The sequence below is a fragment of the Rhincodon typus genome, chromosome 9, assembly GCF_021869965.1.
Source record: "Rhincodon typus isolate 14 chromosome 9, sRhiTyp1.1, whole genome shotgun sequence".
Lineage (NCBI taxonomy): Eukaryota > Metazoa > Chordata > Chondrichthyes > Orectolobiformes > Rhincodontidae > Rhincodon > Rhincodon typus.
Window position 1 is genome coordinate 7,518,435 of NC_063340.1, and position 23,131 is coordinate 7,541,565.

The 23,131-nt window shown below is 42.2% G+C and overlaps 1 protein-coding gene across 8 annotated transcripts in view; it reads right to left on the bottom strand.

Annotated features, from left to right (window-relative positions):
- LOC109936216 (1-phosphatidylinositol 4,5-bisphosphate phosphodiesterase beta-4-like) overlaps nucleotides 1–23,131 on the bottom strand; it is a 537,830-nt gene that overhangs the window by 97,022 nt on the left and 417,677 nt on the right. For all 8 annotated transcript variants that reach the window (XM_048601091.1, XM_048601092.1, XM_048601098.1 and 5 more), the window contains 6 exons: nucleotides 21,420–21,471; nucleotides 13,915–14,017; nucleotides 11,581–11,745; nucleotides 10,313–10,517; nucleotides 8,049–8,137; nucleotides 4,884–5,034 (listed from right to left, as the gene is read on the bottom strand). In XM_048601091.1, the coding sequence (XP_048457048.1) occupies nucleotides 4,884–5,034; nucleotides 8,049–8,137; nucleotides 10,313–10,517; nucleotides 11,581–11,745; nucleotides 13,915–14,017; nucleotides 21,420–21,471 (765 nt within the window). The remainder of the gene's footprint in view (nucleotides 1–4,883; nucleotides 5,035–8,048; nucleotides 8,138–10,312; nucleotides 10,518–11,580; nucleotides 11,746–13,914; nucleotides 14,018–21,419; nucleotides 21,472–23,131) is intronic.

Genomic DNA, 23,131 nt, shown 5'->3' on the forward strand with positions numbered 1-23,131 from the left:
GCTAAATATAATCAGGTGAGTAAAATTAAGTAAACAAAAGATGCTGGAGATCTGAAACGAAAACTGAAATTGCTGGAGAAACCAAGCAGCGTTGGTAGCGAGCTGTGGAGAGATAGCAGAGTTAAGGTTTCGGGTTCAAGTGAGCTCTGACAGTTGTGTAACTCCAATCTGTCAATTGACTGTGTAGGTTCGTAATGTTACAGCACAGCTGTGCGTGTACAGATGAGTCATGGGGCCATTTCTTGGAGTGGGAATTGATACCCTGTTCATGAAATTGATAGAATGTTTGTCACCAGAATGTATATTAAGCGGTTTTAATGGACCTTAGTAGAAGTAAGATTTTGTGGAGCCCACCTAGTTCTCTGCCCAAATTCCTATAGTGTTTCTTTAGATATAAGACAGGGTAATTGGACCGCTGAAAAACGAGGCTGGAGAAATAGTAATGAGGAACAAAGAAATGGAGGAGGAACGGAATTGGTGCTTTGCATCAGTTTTCATGGCGGAAGGTACCAGTAGCATACTAGAACTTCAAGACAGTGAGGGGGCAAAAAAGAGAGGGTGCTGGGGAAGGTGAAAGGCCTAACGGTGGAGCAATCACCTGGCCCAGATGGACTGTGCCCCTGAGTTCTGAAGGAGATAGCTGAGGTGATTGTGGAAGCATTGATGGTGATCTTTCAGGAATCACCAGAGTCAGGAAGGATCCCAGAGGGGGGGAAATGGCTAATTTAATACACACGTTTCAGAAGAGAGGGAGGTAAAAGGCTGGAAATGATAGGCCGGTTAGCCTGACCTTGGTCATTGGTACAATTTTAGAGTTCATCATTAAGGATGAAATTGGGGAGTACTTGAAAGTGCACGGTAAAACATGGCTTCACCAAGGGGCACTCATGCCTGACAAACCTGTCAGAATTCTTTGAGTAGGTAACAAACAGGTTAGACAAAGGATAGCCAGTGAATCTATTTGGATTTCCAGAAGGCCTTTGACAAAATGTTACACAGGAAGCTCCTAAATGAATAAGAGCCAATGGTGTTAGGGTCAAGGAACTGGCATGAATGGAGGACTGGCTGACTGGCAGAAGACAGACAGTGGGAACAAAGGGGTCTCTTTCAGGATAGCAGCCAGTGACTAGTGGAGTTCTACATGTGTCACTGTTAGGACCACAGCTATTTAGGTTATACAATAACAATCTGGATGAAGGAACTGAGGGCATTGTAGCTAAGTTTGCAGACTGCACAAAGATAGGTGGAGGGACAGACAGTGTTGAGGAAGGGGGGAGACTGCAGAAGGACTTGGACAAGGTAGGTGAGTGGGCAGAGAACTGGCAGATGGAATACAATCTGGGAAGGTGTGAGGTTATGCACTTTGGCAGGAAGAATAGAGGCACAGACTATTTTCTAAATGGGGAAAGGCTTTAGAAATCTCAAACACAAAGCATCTTAGGAGTCCGAGATGTCATAAGACTAACATGCAAATTTAGCTGGCAATAAGGAAGGCAAATGCAACATTAGCATTCATTTCAAAAGGGCTAGAATACAAGAGCAGAGATGTGCTGCTGAAGCTATATAAGGCTCTGGTCAGACCGCATTTAAGATATTGTGAGCAGTTTTGGGCCCCATATGTAAGAAAGGATGTGTTGGCTTTGGAGTGGGTCCAGAAGAGGTTTACAAGAATGATCCTGGGTATGAAGGGCTTGTCATATGAAGAGTAGTTGAGGACTCTGGGTCTGTAATTGATAGAGTTTAGAAGGATGAAGGGGGACCTGATTGAAACTTTCATGGAGCTGCTTCAGAGACCTACATGTGAATTTTTACACCGATATTCATTAATTAATAAATTCAGTTTGTTGAAGGAGTGTCTTTGATGGGCCAAACTGCTTGTTCTCCTGTAAAAGATCAAATTGCAAGGATAACCTGAGTGTACGTTTTGCTCTTTCACGAGATGTGGTCCACATCAGCATTTGGGGGAACCATTTTTAATTGCCCTGGGCTTGTTCGGCCGTTTCACAATACATTTACCACCTTTCTGTAGGTCTGGAGTTACACATAGGCCAAGCCAGGTCAGGACAGTAGATTTCCTTCTAAGTCCAGGAAGCAGGTGGGTTTTAACACAACAACAAAAAAGGTAGTTTTATAGTCACCATTGATAAGACAAGCTTTCAATTTTGGATTTTATTAATGAATTGACTTTGAAAGCCACCAGGTGACATGGTGGGATTTGAACCTGCATCTAAAGGGTGTAAGCCTGGATGTGGGGAATTACCAGACTAGTGCATTACCACTGATTACCGTCAGTCCTGACTCAAACTACCAGCAGCTGAGATTCTGTTGCAGCAAGTAGTGAAATCCACTAATGGGCACTGCTGCACAGTGTCTGGGGAGTCCACTGGTGGCTCTTTAATTATCATTTACTGTAATTATAATGTTGGTACCAGTATGGCACGGGGAACTGCTTTCAGCCAACTATGAGTAAACAGTAATGACATACTCCGCTGGCCCGTTTGCACTACTCTGTGTTCAACGAAGGACAATACCACAGATGACAGACTGCCAGTTAAATCTGCGATCAAAATTATACGATTCTGAAACAACGCTGTTGCCTTGACGTATGCATATACTGGCATTGTGTATGACTCGATGAGAAAGTCCGTAGTAGGTTCACCGGGCTGATCCCAGGTATGGAGGGACTATCGTATGAGGAGAGTTTGAGTAGGTTAGGTCTGGATTTCAGATGAATGAGAGGACATCTTTTTGGTATATATAAGGTTCACAGGGGGCTTGACAGGGTAGGTGCAGAGAAGTTGTTTGCACTTGTCGGAGAGTCTAGGACCAGAGGGCATAATCTCAGAATTAGGGGTTGCATATTTTAGACAGAGATGAGGAAGAATTTCTTCTCTCAGAGGGGAGTGAATCTGTGAGATTCTTCATTGCAGAGTACTGTTGAAGCTGGATGGTTGAGAACACGCAAAGCTGAGATTTTTAATCAGTAAGGGAAACAAGGCTTATGGGGAAAAGGCAGGAAAATGGAGCTGAGGATTATCAGATCAGCCACGATCTCAGTGAATGGTGGAGCAGGTTTGATGGATTAAATGATCTACACTTCTGCTCCTACACCTTATGGTTTTATATAATAAATTTGCAACATATTTAATCTTCTTTATTAGCCACGTAGTGGGTTATCTCAGTTGACTAGGTTGTGGTGTAGAATAAAGCCAACAGCATGGGTTCAATCCTTGTATTGGCTGTGGCAGTTCCTGGAGGACCTACATCCTCACCTTTATTCCACATAAGTGGAGTGTACTTAATGAATTGGAGTAATACAAGGAGCTGTCCATGGTCCTGTATGGATGATGGCTCTTTCCCTCACTCTTGTCATCTGGTCCAAATATTAATTTACAACTTCGTACTCAACTTTAGCATTGTGAAAATGGTGAGGTAAGGAGACAAAGCCCAGAAAAACCCATTGGCATCTTTCACCTTTAGTCTAATTTATTAAACAGTATAACGGCAGTGAGGGCTGAATGAGGCAGTTTTAGGGGCCATTAAGACCATAAAATGTTGGAGCAGAAGTAGGCTGTTCAAACTATCAAGTCTATTCTGCCTTTCAATGAGATCATGCTTGATTTGGTAACCCTCAGCTCCACTTTCCAGCATTTTTCCCTCACCCTTGATTTCCTCACTGATTCAAAATCTGTCTATCTCACCCTTGAATATACTTAATGGCCCAGCTTCAAGAGTTTTATGCGGTAAAGAATTCCATTGAATCTCTACCTTTTGAGAGAAGAAATTCCTCCTCATTTCTGTCTTAAATGTGCAATGTCTCATTCTGAGATTATTACCTCTGGTCCTAGATTCTCCCACAATGGGAAACACTCTTTACACATCTCCCTCGTCAAGTACTCTATGAACAGTGTTTGTTTCAATAAGGTCGTCTCTCAGTCTTCTGTATTCCAGTGAGTACAGGCTGAACCTAGTCAGTCTCACCTCATAGGACAGTTCCTCCATAACCAGTATCAGCCTAGTGAGCCCTCTTTGGACTGCCTCTGATGCCAATCTATTATTGGGGGATGGGTTATCCCCCAATAACCCATTGTTAGATAAGGGGCCCAAAACTGTCCACAGTATTTTGACTATAGGAGAGGCTGAATAGGCTGGGGCTGTTTTCCCTGGAGTGCCAGAGGTTGAAGGGTGACCTTATAGAGGTTTATAAAACATGAGGGGCATGGATAGGGTAAATAGCCAAGGTCTTTTCCCCAGGGTAGGGGAGTCCAAAACTAGAGGGCATTGATTTAAAGTGAGAGGAGAAAGATTTAAAAGGGACCCAAGGGGCAACATTTTCAAGAGAGGGTGGTGTGTGTATGGAATAAGCTGCCAGAGGAAGTGATGGAGGCTGGTACAATTACAACATTTAAAAGACGTCTGGCTGCGTGCATGAATAGTAAGGATTTAGAGGGCCAAATGCTGGCAAGATGGGACTGGATTAATTTAGGATGTCTGGTCGGCATGGACGAGTTGGACCGAAGGGTCTATTTCCGTGCCAGATGACACTATGACTAGAGCCCTATATAGTTAAGAGGAGGGTGGATCACCTGATGCTTCCACATACCCCTCCCCTCATAAAATTGGAGACAGATCAGAGGGTAGACAGGTAGTAATCCCCATTCCCCACCTCCCACCACTGCCTTCAAACTGTTTGGCAGGGATCTTAAAATCCAGCCTAACATGGAAATGTTTCCCAACCTCGACATCAGACAGAATGTTTTTTGCCCAAAATACCACTCAATATCTGCAAACTCAAAATGATTTGAGGCTTCCAAACCAGTAAGACTGACCCATGACAACAACCACTGGTTAAAGAAAAATACAATATCGTTCTGGATTCTCACCTTTCTTCGCATCGTTTCCAGTTCCTTGTCCAGATGTTGAGTTCTGTCTCAGTTCTGAGCTGCTCTGTGGTGTGACACTTGCTTTCACTGGATTAGATTTCCCTTTCTTATCGTTTTTGGAGGTGTCATTTGGCACATCTGCTATATCGCTCTTGAAGTACAAAGCAGACAAATTGCCACGTGTGACAAAACAAATCCACCAACTGATGTTCTACATTAAGAAATCTCACTCAAACTGACTACCTTAGAAACTGGGACAGAGCGACATAAATTGGAACTCTGCAGGAAATACTCTCAAGCCATAAACCAGGTGTTAGATTCAGAAATACTGATGTCGCTATTTCCTTATGTATGTAATTACATTTTTATGATCTCATTGTTAAAAACGTAATAGCTGGAGATTATAGATACGAACAGGGTGCAATCTTCTCGCCATTGCTGGAAGTTACAGGTCACCAGAGCTCAGGACACCTACAAGGGGTAGAAAGGCCTTCATTTTCCTACCTTTGGCACAATGGACTTCCATGCGTTAATGTCATTGTTGAGCCTCCCTATTTCCACATCCATAAAATCACCTGAATCCGATAGTCTCAACTCATCAGTTGTTGAAATTCTCACCCGTGCCTCAGTTAATAGGTTTTATTAAGCAGTTATGCAGTCTGGGCAGGAGCCCCACATTCAATATTACTTTGCCCAAATGTCACAAACGTGCAGCAAGTCTTGACCATCCTTCAATCCTATGTTGGATAAGCAACACTGAGTCTCAGTTAAACAAAATCCTGCTCTTAAATTTCTCATTGTTGTTTTCAAATCACTTCCTGGTCTCACTTCTCTCTATGTTTGTAATGCCCTACAGCCCCACAATTCTCTGAAGGTATCGGCACTCATCTCATTCTGTCCTCTTAGGCATCCAGATTGGTCTTTGGTTGCCTGTGCCTTAAACTCTGGAATTCCCTCCTTAAACCTTTCCACCTCTCTTCCCTCTTGAAAGACGCTTCTTCAATCCAACTTCTGTGACCAAGTATTATATCTCCTTAAGTAGCTCAATTTCATATTTTCTTTTATATCACTCCTATGAACTACCTTGGGATGTTTGATTATATTGAAGTGCTACAGAAATATTTTATTGCTTTCATAATGCCTCTTGTCACCAACACTTTCAGCAACCCTCTGACTATTTCCATCAATTCTTATAGGTTGTTCATTTACTTATGGATGTTAAAGGATGTAATCAGCAAGAGAATCAAGGCTTATGTGGATAAGGCAGGAAAGTGGAACTGAGGATTATCAGATCAGCCATGATCTCACTCAGGGACAGAGTAGACTTGATGGACTGAATGGCCTACATCTGCTCCTAGGTTTTAGGATCTAACGGAATGGTAGACATGCTACCTAACAGTTAACTGCATCTTTGCTTTTGATAGGTGAGTACATAGTCATGCATATGGTGTAGCATGATTAGAGATTAATGACATTTACAAATATTATTTTGCTAATGAATTACAACTCAGCCACCAACAGCTGCTTCTTAATTCCTGCAGAGACACATTTAAGAACGTGCCTGAACTGGAGGCGAAATAAAGGGATGGTAAATAGAAATTGCTGATTTAGATAAATTGATTTAGGTCTGAAATAATGGTTTGTTTCCTGCAATAATCTTTTTTTCTTTAATTATGATTTATGATTTATGAATTATGATTTCTGTTGCAGGGAACAACCCTGCAGTAACTTAATCAAGAGTTTGGCACGTGGAAGTTGTTTGCTGTTTGATGCCGGTGTTATCACATTTCAGCCTAATCTGACCTGCATTCAGCACCTACTCGCATATATCTAAGGCTGAATCTTCACAGTCACCCTGAAGATACATTTACAATGTGAACCGGGAGCAAAATGAGAAAATTTTGTTCAAGAGCATCTCCCCAGTATGATGCCGACTCCAAGCAATCTTGCCAGAGGTGGGGGTCTGGTTGTAGAATAGGTCGTTCATTAGTTTCAACTGAGGGTATACCTGGTCATACCACTGGGATCCTGCTGATGACCAACAGGCCTGAACGCCCCTGCGCTGAGGTTTAAGTTCAGCAGTTGCTTGGAGATGACCTCCCAGAAATAGGCCTGAGGTCCAGAGAGTTTTTCTTTAAAATTCAGAACTGCGGTACACAAGAGTTCTGGCCTCCAGTCAATACTGAGGAAGGGCTACCTCTCCACACCCATGACCTGACTGTGACATTTCTTTATTTAGAGACTTCACTAACTCTTCAGAAGCCAATTCCATCTTCAGGTGTCCTTGTGTTTCCCCACCTACCAGGGCAGCACCATCTCTCCTGGTGATTCTGCCAACTAAACATCACTCCAAGCCCTCTGGTCGGACCTGTTTGTCCTCTGGTCTGCTAGCTACCTTTAATTGGATGGAGTTTCTTAACTGGCCATCTTCAGGAATGTCTTCATCTCCAATGTCCCCACTCGTCCACAACCATGCTCCCAACCTGGAAACTGAGCTTGCCTTGGAGTCTGGATGATCCCGGTGGTTAAAATCTGGTCATTAACCTCCCTTTCACACACATCAAGGACATATTCATGAGTTAAAAACTTGGCTGATTCCACCAGGGATTAAATTTACCATTCTGCGTGATCCACACAGTGCACCAAAGAAAGAATGAAAAAGTGGGCGATTAAAGTTCTTTCAATTTTGAAGCTCATCAGCTCCTAGGCTTGAAAATAATCTAGCTTCAATTGGAAATCTTAATCGATCAGTGACAAATTACAAAAATGTCTGGATCAAATAATTCTTTGACTCTTTGTACTGACAAACTGCATTATGCATCAACTTAAAATGCAGTGAAACCTCCAATGTCTGCATAACTACAATGTACTGGAAAATAATGTTAGATATTAAAGGAGGCAGAAGGAAGGAAGGATCCATTCTTAATAGTTCTTCATTATTAGAAAGATTGCACTCAGAAGCCATGTTTTGACCTCACACTCCTCAGCGGATATTTGTATCTGTTGTCTAACATTAATGAGGGAAAATAAACCATTTGCAACTACTTACTATTTGCAGTGATAATGCAAAATAAAACTGCAATTTTTGCGAACTTATTCAGAAGAAAGTTTATTCAATCATTTGCTATTCAGTGTGAAGTAAATATTAAAGTATTTTTTACGTACAGTTTCAATTCCCATTGCCCTCATTTGGTCAGCTCTCTTTTCCATTACTGACAGAAACTTCTTTGGATCTGATAAAGCGTCAACGATATCTGATAGAGGAAGAGAAAAGCCTTAAAGAACATCTAAAAGAAATATCAGTGAATGCTATAATTTTCAAGGCAAGGATTATGGCAAAAATAAACACAAGGTCAGCTGGAATCCAGAGATTAAGATTAGCCCAATACCTCTAATGCTTTATAAAAACCGAAAGAACTGTGGATGCTGTAAATCAGGAACAAAAACAAAGTTGCTGGAAAAGCTCAGCTGGTCTGGCAGCATCTGTGCAGGAAAAATCAGAGTTAACGTTTCAGGTCCTCTGAGGAAGGGTCACTGGACCCGAAACGTTAATTCTGTTTTTTCCTTCACAGATGCTGCGAGACCTGCTGAGCTTTTCCAGCAACTTTGTTTTTGTACCTCTTCATGCTTTAGTTTGCTCTTTGTAGAGCAGATTAAAATATTACATTAAAAATAATGCTAGTTGGTTTTCATCGGTACCATATATGCTTGTGTAAAAGTCGAGCTTTTCAGGCCAAACTTTTAGGAATTGACTTTTATGTAAGTAATACTTTTGAGGGGCTGTAATCCATGCCGGGATTTTGGAACCGCCGATACTGACACTAGTTGCTGGCCGTGGTCCTGAATTCAGTAGGGATTAGGCTGCCCCAGACGACCTCCTGGTGTTCTGATGTTTAAATGAAAAAAGACTTAAGACCTGATAAACTGTTCCCACAGGCCTTAGTCCGAAAACTAAAACATGGTATACGAAAAAAACACTTTGCCCTTCAAAAGTCCTAAAAGTCGGGGTTGACTATTACATAAGATTGATGGTTACTTGAGCATGCACTGTACGTCTTAATGAAGAACAGGAAGGCAGAAACATTTAAGTACTTAGAAAAGAAATTTTGAACTGGAATACTGTTAAAAGTAGGAGATTAAATTCACAAGAGGGGTTTAAAGTTCAGAAGCAATTTAAGATTTGCGTGTCAGGTTGGGAAGCTTATGTGAGTCACAGTACAGAGTGGGATTAAGGTCGGATGGAATAGGGACCAGGAATTTTGAATAAGTTGATTTGATTTGTTGTAGTCACATGTACCTTAGTACAGTGAAAAGTTTTGTTTTGCAAACAGTACGGGCAGATCATAGCAAACAAGGACATAACAATCATAGTGTGCTGAAACAGAGCGAGGCATACAAGATTACAGCTGCACAGGAGGTGCACGAAGCAAGATCAACATTAGTGAAGTGAACATTATTTGAAGTTAGAGGGGTCCATTCGACAGTGTAATAAAGGCAGGTAAGAAGCTGTTCTTGAACCTGTTGGTGCGTGTCTTCAAGCTTCTGTATCTTCTGCCTGATGGAAGAGTGTTGATGGAAAGGAAAGAATGGGAGACTAGCTAGCCTGTTGAACACTAGAATGGCCAAGCCTGGAGGGAACTGAAGCGAAACTGCAGGGTTTCAGCAGTAACTAAGCTGAGGTGTAGGTAGAAATGAACAATGTTTCTGGAAGTGGGAACAATCAATCTTTGTGATGGATGAACTTAAACACTGGGCCTCGTCAAACACAACAGGAAATGGAAAATCTGACCGAGAGGCTTCCAAAATTTGTACATGTCACAGAAAATGGGAATGTTATTCAAACCTAAACAAGTTTGAAAATAAACAGCAACAGCATGCAAAATGGTTCAGTAGCAAAGATGATATTCATTTGATATCCATGGAGCATGGGTCCCAGATTCAGTCTCCCCATCCCTGATTGTAGCCAGGCTATCAGTGCGGATGCCACCATTAATATTAGTGACGTCAAGTCACTGTCCAACAACCCTCTGAAAAATGAATACACATTTACCAGTGTGGGGCCCAGCCGCATTACACCCATGGACAGCGAGCATGCTGAGAGTCCGGGTCCAAACTCAATGACGGGCACTGAGACAATGTGTGGAAGGCCACTCTTAGACCTCTCAGGAGAGACTGAGTAGACCATCAAAAAGGAAATGTAAATATAACAGACAAAATTGCTAAAATTACATGACAGAAGCTTCTCATTTGTAAATTATTTCCACGACACATGTGCTCAAATGATTTACTTCTGCCATTATCACAGTTGTTATGGACAGTACAATGTTGCTTTACATTTCAGATGTCATTTTTCACTCAGTGGGCAACCTTCCAAACCATTCTCATTGTAAGATGATGTATACTGATAGGTAAGAACCTGATGATCTCACCTCCAAATCCATCAGGGACATAGGTTTTGAGTACAATATTACAAAAGACAGTGGGCAATGATAAGGGCTTATTGCCTTCATTTCTGAGGGATATGTGCCGATAGCCAGCTTGCAGACCATCCAAAGGTAGGATTCTCTGGCCAATCAGCTTGTTGTTATCATCATAAACTGCTATTCTCAACACTGCGAGGTCTGGCAGAATGACCTGGAAAATGAAACAAATTTTGATTTTGTTCTCACTGCTGAAACACAATCAGTTTCATTACTTGAAAGAAAATTATATTATGCAATTACACTGCATGCTGATGCAACTGAGCCTGTGCATTATGAGTCATGACTTAAACCGTTAATGCTACTTCTGAACAGAGCAGATTTTGTGCCAGAAGTTTTATCTTCTTAAATGAAACTTGTTAACTATTTACTGGGTCTCTGCAGGCACAATGGAGTAATTTAATCCTAGTCTTCAACATCCCACGTGTTGTTGAGAACCCCCTCATCCATTCAAAGCAGTTCACTTTCTTTTCCGAACTGACTCCACAAAGCTAATAGTTTTATGGATTTGTCTTAATTTGGATAGTGACTGGAAGGGAAGGGTCGAACTCAGTTTAGTGGTGACCCACAGTCTTACTCCATTGTCCATATCAAATTCCTTCCGGCTCCATGTTCCTGCAAGACTCTCTTTGATCAGACCCCCGACAGTTATCAGGCTAAGCTTACCTGGGGGTCTACACTCTGTCCAGAACTCTCCTAAAATGGCAATCAGTATCCTATCTAAATCACAGGACCACACTCACCCAACACCAACACCCCCACTATCTCCACCCCACCCCTCTCCCCCACCCAATCATCCTCAGGAAGGTTGGCATTACCATGGGGATAGGAGACTGGGGATAGGCAGCTTAGACATCAGCCACTGGTAGCTCGGTGCTACCATATGTTTGCACAGGACGTCTCAGAACTGATTCTGCTAATCTAGCAAATTCATGATTCAGGCTCAGGAACTGTATAAGCCTCTGCCTCCTACATTGAGTGACACAGCAGTTTTGCTCTCTCCTAACCCTATTAACCCACCCCTCTCCCCAACCAGTTAGAATAAAGCATGACTCTTCGGGTTTCAAAATGAGATCAACTGGACAGTTGTTGTATGGGCTGCATAACTTCCTTGTGTGCAGTGTTATTCGTGGTTCACCATTGAGCAGGCAAATATTCCAATCCGAGTTCTGTACTTCAGACGTAGAACCAATTGAAGCACTGGATCTCCAACTTACCTTTCGAAACACAAACGGTTCCTCATTATATACTGGGTTCAAGCCATTGTTCATCACCATTCGTGTTCGGAACTCCTTTCGAATGGTGTCAGTTGGTAGGCCATACATATCTACTTCTACATATGTGCCAATTTTCTTATCTGATAGAAATTGGCCCGATATTACCTAGAAAAGAAAAAGGCATTTATTGTAATTTTTGCATAACAAATGCAAACACTTTATCATGTAACCATGTCTTTTAAGTGTTCACAGAATGGGAGCGTTGTAAGTGTTTATAGTCCATCCCTTTAGAAACTATTGTTGAGTCACCTTCTGGAACTATTACGCATGAATGTCTCTCATAGTGGTTATTTGATACAACGTAGTGGCTTGCTAGACTATTTCAAAGGGCTGTAACTAGTTAACCATGTTGCTGTGGGCCTGGAGTCACAAGTAGGCCAGGCCAAGAGAGGATGGCAAATTTCCTTCCCTAAAAGTTATCAGCAAACCAGATGAGTTTTTACAATCCAATATTCTACGATCATTTACAGATTATGAGAATTTGTAAATGAAAAGTTTGGATAATTTCTGGGTTATAAAGGATTTACCACGTGGCTTCTCGGAATTCAAAAGACAAAGGGTTGTTCACAAAAACAAACATTGGCATATATGGATAGCTGCCAATAATACTTTGCTGGGGCACACGGAGTTTGGGAACTTGATTCAAGTTCTGTGGAGTGATAGCATCAATTCCTCAGTTTTCCTACTCTAGTCAGTAGTATTAAATCAGCATCTACTGTGATCATCTTAGGTAAGAGGCCGGGTTCTTCTGCTCCAGTTCTCTGTCTAAAGGTTTGACTCATGACCTCCACCACGGCTAGGACAAAAAAGCAGATCCCAAATCCAAGTTCCTACTATCTCAGATCCCAAATCCACTCCACCTGGAATAGGAATTGACCCCATGTTGTTCACATCAGTCTAATCCACACCTGTCATCCTGCCAACTGGATGTGGAACCATCATGTCTTTGAATTTAACATAGGCTTAATAACTGTCTTGATGTATTAACCATATCTATGGGACAAAACAACTGCATTGTAAAAAAAACATTCTTCCCTAAAACTATGCTGGGAATGAATGACCAGCACTAGTTCTCAATTGTCTTGGTATCCATTGGAGTAGTTTTGTATTATTGATAATTGTATTGTTGTAACATTGCTTGTTCAGCCACAATCCCCCATATCTGAAAGGATTTGTTCACAGTGGAATGAAATTGATGTGCCCAAAAGGAAATAAAGATAGACGATTATCTCAGTTTTTACAGGAATCTAGTTACATGTGTGGAATACAGATGATCTGCACCTGCAGCTGGTGAAAACAGTTAGTCTGTGCTATCCCTTGAGGGTACCTGTGATGTAGTGCTAATGTCCCTTCCTCTGAGCCAGGAGGCCCAGGTTCAAGTGCCATCTGCTCCAGAAGTGTGTGATAAAACCTCAGTACAGGTTGATTGGAACATACACAGACTACTTCCCAATAGACAGCAAGAATTAGGGACAAAAGTTGAAAACTCAAACGTCTTCATTGACATAGTTTCACCATCACTTCTGTGATGTAACTCTGTAACACAGCTCAATGTTATAACAATTCAGAGACAGAAACAGAACGAAAGGTATTGTTTGTCCTGGCAGTAATCAAGAGAATCTTGAGACATAAAAGACTCTGTTGACTTAATTGCTTTTTGTTAAGAATATATCATATCTTGTATAGTAAATTCTGCTTAGTTCATAAATACCGGTTGTTCGTACTTTGTTAGGACGCCTTGGTTTGAGAGTTTTATGCTTCAAAACAGTAAAAGTCACAAGGTTGAAGTCAGGGAGCTTTGCTATCAGGCCAGTGATGAAGAGCTGGCTCATTACACTTTACACAGTCAATGATTTGATCCAGGCCACAGTTCTCATCATAGTTTTTCACAATGGTTGGCACACTTTCTTGGTAGGTTTTACATGTCTTAAATAAATGGGAGGGTCAATGTTAATCATAATTTTGTCCATCTCATGGAGCATGATGGTGTTGCAGTGAATGGCAAGCAAACAATGTAAGACATTTCCTCAGATTTCATGACATTAATTTCCATAAACGAATAAACCATTCTGTGGTAGAGACTGAGAGAGTAGGTCTTTCCTCTCATTTGCAGTTTTGTGGGTGTTTGCTGCGGATAGTGTACTATTCCATTTCCAGTGTGATGACGACAACAAGACTGCACAAGCTAGTTATCATGACTCTGAGCTGCTTTTAGGTACAGTAAAATCTAATTTGATGTGAAATAAAGTTAAGTTACTTTATTTGACTTCTTACCTGGACAGAACAGGTCGCTGCAATAACACCATCCACTGGAGTCTCGGAGAATGGGTCAAAGGTCCGATCAGGGCGACGCATGAAGTCAGGCTTAAGTAGAAAACTAATAGGGGTAAAAGGAATTCCAAACAAATTAGCATTACAACGCAATTTATTCAAATTTCTAACACGAAGAACAATATTCTTAAAAACTTAACAGTTTCTGACAAATCTCTACATAAATATCGTTAGAAACGATCTGCATGAGGTTCTTAAAATCATGAGGGGAATAGATAAGGCGAATAGCAAAATCTTTTCCCTAAGGTGGGGGAATTCAAAAGGGTTCAGGAAAGATTTATCAGGATGTTGCCAGGACTGGAGAATTTGTGTTATAGGGAGAGGGTGGACAGGCTGGGACCTTTTTCACTGCAGCATAGGATGTTCAGGCGTGACCTTTAAAGAGGTTTATAAAATCATTAGGGATATAGATAAGGTGAATAGCAAAGGTCTTTTCCCTAAGATGGAGCAATTCAAAACTAAGGGGCATATTTTTAAGGTGAGCAGAGAAAGATTTAAAAAAGGGCACGAGGGGCAACTTTTTTTACACAGTGTGGTTCACGTGCAGAATGAATTGCCAGAGTAAGTGGTAGATGCAAGTAAAGTGACAATGTTTAAAAGACATTTGGATAAGTACACGAATAGGAAAAGTGTGGAGGGATATAGACTAAATGTAGGTGGATGGGACTAGTTTAGTTTGGAACATGGTTGGCACAGATTGGTTGGACCAGAGGGTCTGTTTTGATGTTGTATGACTCCATGATAGAGCTCAGAGAAGGTTCACTAGGATGATCCATGGTATGGAAGGACTGTCTTATGAACAAAGGTTCAACAGGTTGGGACTCTACTCACTGGAGTTTAGAAGAATGAGAGGTGATCTCACTGGAGCATTTAGGATTCTTAACGGGCCTGATTAGGTAAATGCTGAGAAGATGTTTCCCCTCAAGGGAGAGTTTAGGATCAGAGGGCATAGTCTCAGAGCAAACGGGTGCCAATTTAAGACTGAGATGAGGAGGAATTGCTTCTTTCAGAGGATTGTGAATATTTGGAATTGTGGGGCCAGACTCCTGTGTATGTTTAAGGCTGAGATAATAGATTCTCAATCAGTAGGGGAAATCAAGGCTTACAGGAAAGGGCAGGAAAGTGGATATGAGGAATGTTGGATCAGCCATGATCCTACTGAATGGTGGAACAGGCTCAATGGATGGAACTGCCTATTCCTATTTTATAGTCTTATAGTCTTAAAACTACTGAAAGCCAAAACAACAAAAGCAAGCGCGTTGTAATTACAACTTTGTCAGTGAACTTTAGATGTGTACAGATTAGAAATCTTATTTGAGCCTGTCTTAGATGTCTAATAACAGGAATGTGCACTGGGTAGGAATGTGCAGAAGGACCTGAGTGAACCACGTCTCTGCCATGGGCAAATCCTTTGCCTGAATCATCAGGCTACAGCCAACTTTCCAAAATGTTTGTAAGTATCCAAAGAAAGACAATCAAACATTTTATGAACTTGTGACATCGCCCTAGGTTCAGTGATGTCAGTTGTGTCCTCAATCCGTTTGAACAAGTTAACGTAGGAGCTGATTCACACAGCAACTTGAATGTGATGTCATGAGGTGCTCCTCAGGAGAATTATAAAACAAAACATGACCTTGAGCCATGGAAGGAAAGGTTGATCAAAAGCTTGGCAAAGAGGTAGAATTTATGTAATGCCTGAAAGGAAGAAAGCAAGGTAGTGAGGCAGAAGGATGTAGGAATATAGACAGAAATGTAAGGACTTAGGTCCCTGGAAGTTCAAGACATGGTCACCCATATTGGAACGAATAAAATTAGGCATGGTCAAGAGGCCCAAATTTGAGGAGTACAGATATCCTAGATGAGGGATGTGTGGGAGATTACAGACATAAGGATGGTTAAGAAGCACTGAAAATAAGGATGTGAAGTCAATATGTTGTTTCATTGGGAGCCAACCTAAGTCAGCAAGCCCAGGGGGGTGTGAACGAAGACACGACCAGTTTTAGCTGTTTTCAAGCTCATGAGGGTAGAGAATAAGGGACGAGCCAGGAGAACACCGTGATTGTCAAATCGAGAACAATTTCAGCAACAGAGGAGCTGAGACAGTGCAGAAGTCAGGCAATGTCAAGGAGGTGAAAATCCATCCTTTTAGTAAGGCTTGAATATGAGGTTTGATGTTCATATAGAGATCAGATGTAACACTGAGATTGAGAACAGGCTGGATTAGTCTCAGACTGTTGCCAGGGAGGGGGATGGAGTTGGTAGCTAGGGAACGGAATTTACAGCATGGATTGAAAACAACGGCTACGGTCTTCCCGAAATTTCATTGGTGGAAATTTCTGTCATCTAGTACTGGATGTTGGATAAACTGTATGTTAATCTAGGAACAGTGGAGGAGTAGAAGTTGATGGTGAGGGGAAGATGAGTGTTGTCAGATTCACAACGATTTGCACAGATTCGTTCAATACCCTCACTCAGGCATGCTATAATCATACTCCAGGCAAAATAGACATGTTTTTAAAATGAGCATTTTTCAATCTCTGTGAAGGAGGACTGAATGAATACTTAATAAGATGAGACTTTCTATGGCTCATTGACCTGCTCTTACAGAACATGTTATGTATTAGTTTCATCAACAATTGTTGTCTTTGCATGCTCTCGAATCTTCAAATTGCTTGACTTGAGGTAACGCCTAACTCCTCTCTGTTGTACTCAATCCTTCTCACAGCCCTCAGTTGTTACATTGCTCCCAGCTTCCACAATTCACTTTAATTCCTGTTTTTACAGCTTGGTTCTAGCATCAGCTTTCAATTAAGCTGAATATTCCCAAGCGCTGCAGTCAAAAACCGAACTTGGCAATGATCCTGGCCGAGTTCAAAGGAGTGAGAGTTGTCAAGTAGCAACGCATGTGAATAATTGCCCCGACATTGAACGATCATTGCCTCCAGGCAATTAGTTTGTGGATCCATGTTGAAATTTAATTTAGATGTCGCCAGCCTTGTTGTCCTTTTAGCTTAATCCCTTGCTAGCTTTCACTCAACAGAAGCACTTTTAACCTACATTGTATCAAGATGCACCCATCACAACAGAGATTTCAAGGTTCCCTGGAAGGTAGCACACATGAGCCTGCATTTATAATGGCTGAAGATCCAGCATTACTTGGGTGTGGAGCTGGGTGGCCTTCCTGCCAGTCCATCTCGATTTCGACACAAGGGCTTGGATTTTACAGTCAGCAGTGAAGATGCAGCAATTGCCTCTCACCTTGAAGAAAGCCACCCGCACAGATCGAATGACCTCCCTGATGTGGCTTTCACCATTCCCAATTTTTGCTTGATTCGAAGGTCAGGTTGTGGGGATCTCCAATAGATTGCATTGAGAATGCATTATCATGCACTGACTGTAGGTTTTACAGAGGATTAAATAAAGTTTGGGTCAAGGCAGCAGCTAAAATACTATAAACTTGTTCAAGAAAAATTCCATGCTAAAATCTTCTGGAATGTTTGATAATCCACAAATTAGTTTTCCAGGTCTTTCCTGCACTTTCATTCTCATTCCTTCCCCTCCCTCCCAGAACAACGATGGGGTTTCCCTTGTCTTCACTTACCACCCCAGCACTGGCCACCTTCACAAGATCATTCTCCGCCATTTCCCTCATCCCCAGTGTGATGCCACCACCAATCTTATCTCGCCCTCTCCTCCCCCATGAGTATTCTGAAGAGACCACTCCCCCCGCGATACATTGGTCCGTTCCTCCATCAGCCTCGACTCCACATCCATCTCATACCCCTGTTCAAAACTGCACGTTCCCATGCAATTGCTGAATGTATAACACTTGCCCTTTCACGTCCTCCTTCCTCACCATCCAAGGCCCCAAACACTCCTTCCAGTTGAAGTAATAGTTTACTTTGTACTTCCTTTAATCTGGTCTACTTCATCTTTGCTCACAATGGGAGACCAAATGCAGATTCAGTGACTGCTTTACAAAACACCCCCAGCCAGTCTGCAAGCATGACTCTGCCCTTTCTGTCACTTGCCACGTCAACAAAAAAACCATTCTGGTCTCATGCTCACATTTCTGCCCTCAGCCTGTGGCAGTTCTACAGGGAAGTCCAACGCAAGCTGGAGAAAGGCACGTCATTTTCCATTTGGGCACTTCACAGCCTCTGGACTCGACACTTTGTTCAATAACAACATGCCATGAACTGTGCCTGTCCCACCGGTGCCTGTTCTCTGATGCCCCTATTGTCTGTATCCTGTTTTTTGATTTACTTTCAATCTGTGCTTACTTTTGTTCTGCCATTGACACCCACTCTGCATCTAAGCCCTGTCTTCTCTACAATGATTACCACCCATTTGAACAAAAGACAATGACACCTTTGATCTAATGTCTCCCTTAGCTTTTCCCTGACCTTTGACACCTTTCATGGGGGTTGTATTCCATGAGGCTGAGCACATTTTCTTGTGCTATTGTCTCAAAGTCACCTCATTAACTGCGCACCACACCCTGACGGCCACACACCTCCACTTGTACTCTCCCACTTGGCGTAGGCAGAAGTTCTTGCCAGTGCCAGGATGTCCTAGAATCGCTGGCACTATCTTTGAACACCAATCACGCACCCAATCATGTGTTGGCAGTCAGAAGTTGCCCCTCATCCTGTATATAGTGGGACAGCAACCACAAACCAACACTTTTCGTGGCTGACATTTCACTGCACATAGTCTGTAAATTTGTACATTTATCTCAACGTCTACCAAACCACAAATCTTACCTGTCCACATCCCATCTTACAACCCTTCCTAGATCACTGCTGCTTCTTCCCCAATGCCCACTGTATCCCAACTTTTTTTCATTGTTCAATTTAGGACCATCACATACAGTAGGGTCTTCAAATACTTCAACACGGTCAATTTTATTCTGCAACAGCAAAAGCTAATGGACAATAAAACAGAAATAAGATGCATTTGACTCTTAGAAACAAAATGTTTGCATGTCATGCACCAATAATTTTACATTCAATCAGTGACTCGCATCGACTGCAATTGGGTATCAATTAATTCCTTTCAGGCTTCTAGAGCCCTGCGCTGCTGCACTCTAGCATGTTGAAGGTGATGTTCTGCTTGCCTTCAACGTCCTCCTCCTCCTCTTTGGAGGATAGCTCCTGCTCCCCTAGCTCACCAGCCTCCATCATCTTGCATCTTTGCCTGCTCCAGTTGTGCAGAGGACATCATGTTAGGGTTATGTGGGATGCTGTCTGGGCAGATCTACAGGGCCTGCCCCGGACTGATTCAAGAAAATTCACCTTCAGCAGGATTATTGTCTGCTCAACCATGGCCCCAGTCACAAAACGGTCTACATTATAGTCTACAAAACGGCCTCCGTCACGGGAGTCAGTGGCCATGGTTGCAGATGGTGGCTCTTGTCCCCCAGTAACTAGTCTTGGAAGACATCTGGATCCTCACACTCAGCAGGAACATGAGAGTTCTCAAGGATGCAGGCATCATGGCATCTCCCAGGGTACCTGGCACAGGTCTCTAAGATGCGGTACTGATGTCATAGATGACCTGCACATTGACAGAATGGAACCTGATGAATTGAGCTGTATTATCACATAGCCCTCTGAGCATGATGTATGCACAGTCTATCATGCCCTGCATTGGGGGATGGCAGCTTGGGCTGCAGCACTGACTTTGCCAAGGGGCAACGAGCTAAAGCAGTGCGCTTCGGCACAAACTGCATTGGTAACAGATTTGATACATCTGATCACCAACTGGGAGATCTCACAGTGATACCTAGTAGCTTAGACCCTAAGATGTAGATGCAGAATTAGGCCATTCAGCCCATTAAGTTTGCTCCACCATTTGATAATGACTGATACATTTCTCAACTTCATTTTCTTGCCTTCTCGCCAGAACCCTTAATCCCTTTACTAATAAAGAGCCTATCTATCTCTGTCTTAAATACACATAATGATTTGGCCTCCACAGACTTCTGCAGCAATGAGTTCAACAGATTAACCACTCTCCAGCTGAAGAAATTTCTCCTCATTTCAGTTCTAAAGGAGAGGTGAGAGTGAGAGCTTGAGATGTCATTCGATTAAATGTGGCAACAAGGAGTCCTAGACAAACTGGAATCATTTCGCATTGAGGGCAAACTCTCCAGTGGCTGGAGTTATACTTAGCACATAGCATAATGGTAATGGTTGTTGGAGGTCAGTCATCTCAGCTCGAGGACATCTCTGCAGGAGTTCCTCAGGGTAGTATCCTCGGCCCAAACATATTAAGCTGCTTCAGCAATGACCTTCCCATCATCATTATGTCAGAAGTGGGGACGTTTGCCAATAATTGCACAATGTTCAGTACATTTGCAATTCCTCAGATACTGAAGCAGTTCATGTTCAAATGCAACAAGATCTGGGCAATATCCAGGTTTGGGCTGATGAGTGGCAAGTAACATTCAAGCCACACAAATGTCAGGCTATGACCATCACCAATAAGAGACAATCTAACCGCCGGCCCTTGACATTCAATGGTGTTACCATTGCTTAAATTCCCATAATCAACATCCTGGGAGTTACCATTGATTAGAAACTCAACTGGACTCGCCACATCAACACAGTGGCTACAAGAGAGATCAGAGGCTAGAAACACTGTGGCAAGTAACTACTTCCTGACTCCCCCAAGCCTGTCCACCATCTACAAGGCACAAGTCAGGAGTGTGATGGAATACTCCCCACTTGCCTGGATGAGTGCAGCCCCAACAATACTCAAGCAGCTAGATTCTATTCAGGAAAAAGCAGCCCACTTGATTAGCACCACACCCATGAGCATCCACTCCCTCCACCACAGATGCTCAGTAGCAGCAGTGTGTACTATCTACAAGATACACTGCAAAAATTCACCAAAGATCCTTTGAGAGTATCTTCTAAACCCATGACGACTTCCATCCAGAACGATAAGGGCAGCAGATACATGGAAACACCACCACCTGCAAATTCCCCAAGCCACTCACTATCCTGACTTGGAAATATATCATCGTTCCTTTACTGTTGCTAGATCAAATTCCTGGAACTCCCTCCCTATTGGCATTGTGGATCAACCTACAAACACGGCTCAACACCACCTTCTCAAAGGCAAGTAAAAATGGGCAATAAATGCTGGCCCGGCCAACAACTTGCACATCCCACGAGTGAATAAAATAAAATAACAAAATCTCTTCTCACTTAAATGGCCAATATCAGCATCTGAGGGACTGAATTTAGGAGTCTAAAGAATCGTTTAATTTAAGAATCTATTTACTTGAATAAAGTGCTAGTCACTTGATTATACTTAATAAATTATTTAAATACAAACATAAATGCTGTGAAAAATACATTCAATGCTGATACTTGAATATATTTCAGTTCAACTGAAACATTGCATTAGCTTCTTAACAGGAGAGGCATATTACTTACCCACATGATCCATTGTACTCAAACTTCCCCTGATTTAATTGCATGGCCAAATCTGTTATGCAACATAAGACATTGCAGAATTAGATCAGGCAGGACAGGTATCAAAATGCTGATGTTCAAGGAGAATTAACAGGTTTTTTTAAAGAAAAACTGTTACATCGATATTTTAATTCTTAACTCAATATTAACAGTGACAAGAACAAACAGACTTTTAAAATCTTTGCATGCTGCTAATTTTATGCAGGTCTTAATCAGCTTATTTAAAGAGGTCAACTGTTTCCATTAAAGTGATGGGGAAAGATATACTGAGGTGTGATTGTGGACTGGAAAAATACACGGCACCTTTAAAACCTGGAACTAAAGTTCAAAGCCAACTTCAACCAAAAAGCTTAAGTCTTTCTCCATAAGATACCACGAGGGAAGGTTATGAGGGGCATAGACAGGACTGGAACGTCTCCCCTTGGTGGAGGGATCATTGACCAGGGGGCATAGATTTAAGGTGAGAGCCAGGAGGCTTACAGGCTATGTAAGAAAAAGATTTTTTACCCAGAGGGAGATGGGAATCGAGGACTCACTTCCCATAAACATGGTAGAACAAGCAACCCTCATAGCATTGAAGAAATATTTAGATGGGCACTTGGGATGCCAAGGCACACAAGGTTCTGTGCCAAGTGTTGGTAAATGGAATTAGAATAGTTAGGTGGCTGTGCTTGATCAGTGCAAACTCGATGGGCCACATGGCCTACTTCTGTGCTGCAGACCTCCATGACTCTGTATGAAACAAGTAAATATATTAGCAAGGAGCTAACCAGAGGAAATGGTGTGCGATTGGCACAACTTGGGGGTGAAAGTGGCCCTTGGCAAAGAGGTCAGATGGGCAACAAAAGGACTGATTGTCCGCTTTATCTTTTGAACAAGCTAGAATGGAAGGAAAAGAAGGTCAAAACAGGTTCTTCCTGCCAGTGCTGTAGCACTGTCCAAGACAAAGTCACTGCCTTAACGTCTTGCCCATCCTACATTCATTTGGAGTCATTCTGTACTGACCTCTACCAGAACTGGATAATATAGGTCCAGGCGTCTGCAATGTAGGGCATGGAGGAATATCCCCCACCTCCCATGTGTAGTCATAACTTCATTGTGGATTTGCATGCCACATATTGAACAAAGAGATAGATTATCCATGACCATTGAGAGTGCACCACAGAAAATCTTAGGCACCCTGCCTTTACGTTTATACTTAATTAGAATCAGACTACATCTTGTCAGTTTCATTGGTGGGGACTCTTGGCAGTGAGCAGGGACTCATGGCACTGTTGGTAAGGCAGCAGCGTGGATGAAGTCTCCTGAGGCATCAGCAATGTCATTGCTGTACCGAGAGTGGGGGCTCCTTGAGGCCTGGAACACCTTGCAGAGATCTTGCAGAAGTCCCGGAGCCGTGCTTGAGACCCCAATTTGAACAGAAGATGAACTCTTATTTCAGTAATTTCTTTTTATTCTTTCTGCAATTCAAAAAGGCACCAGATTGTAGTGACAAAAACACTTTTCACTGTACGTTCCTAGATATATGCGACAGTAAAATCATTCCTTCATTCAATCATTGTTGGGATTTGCAACTGACCCATTACATAACAGAGGAGCAAACCATTGTAAAGCGAAAATCAATTAGTTATGAGGTTTATTGCCAAAATAAAACATGCTGTAGTTTAAATTAG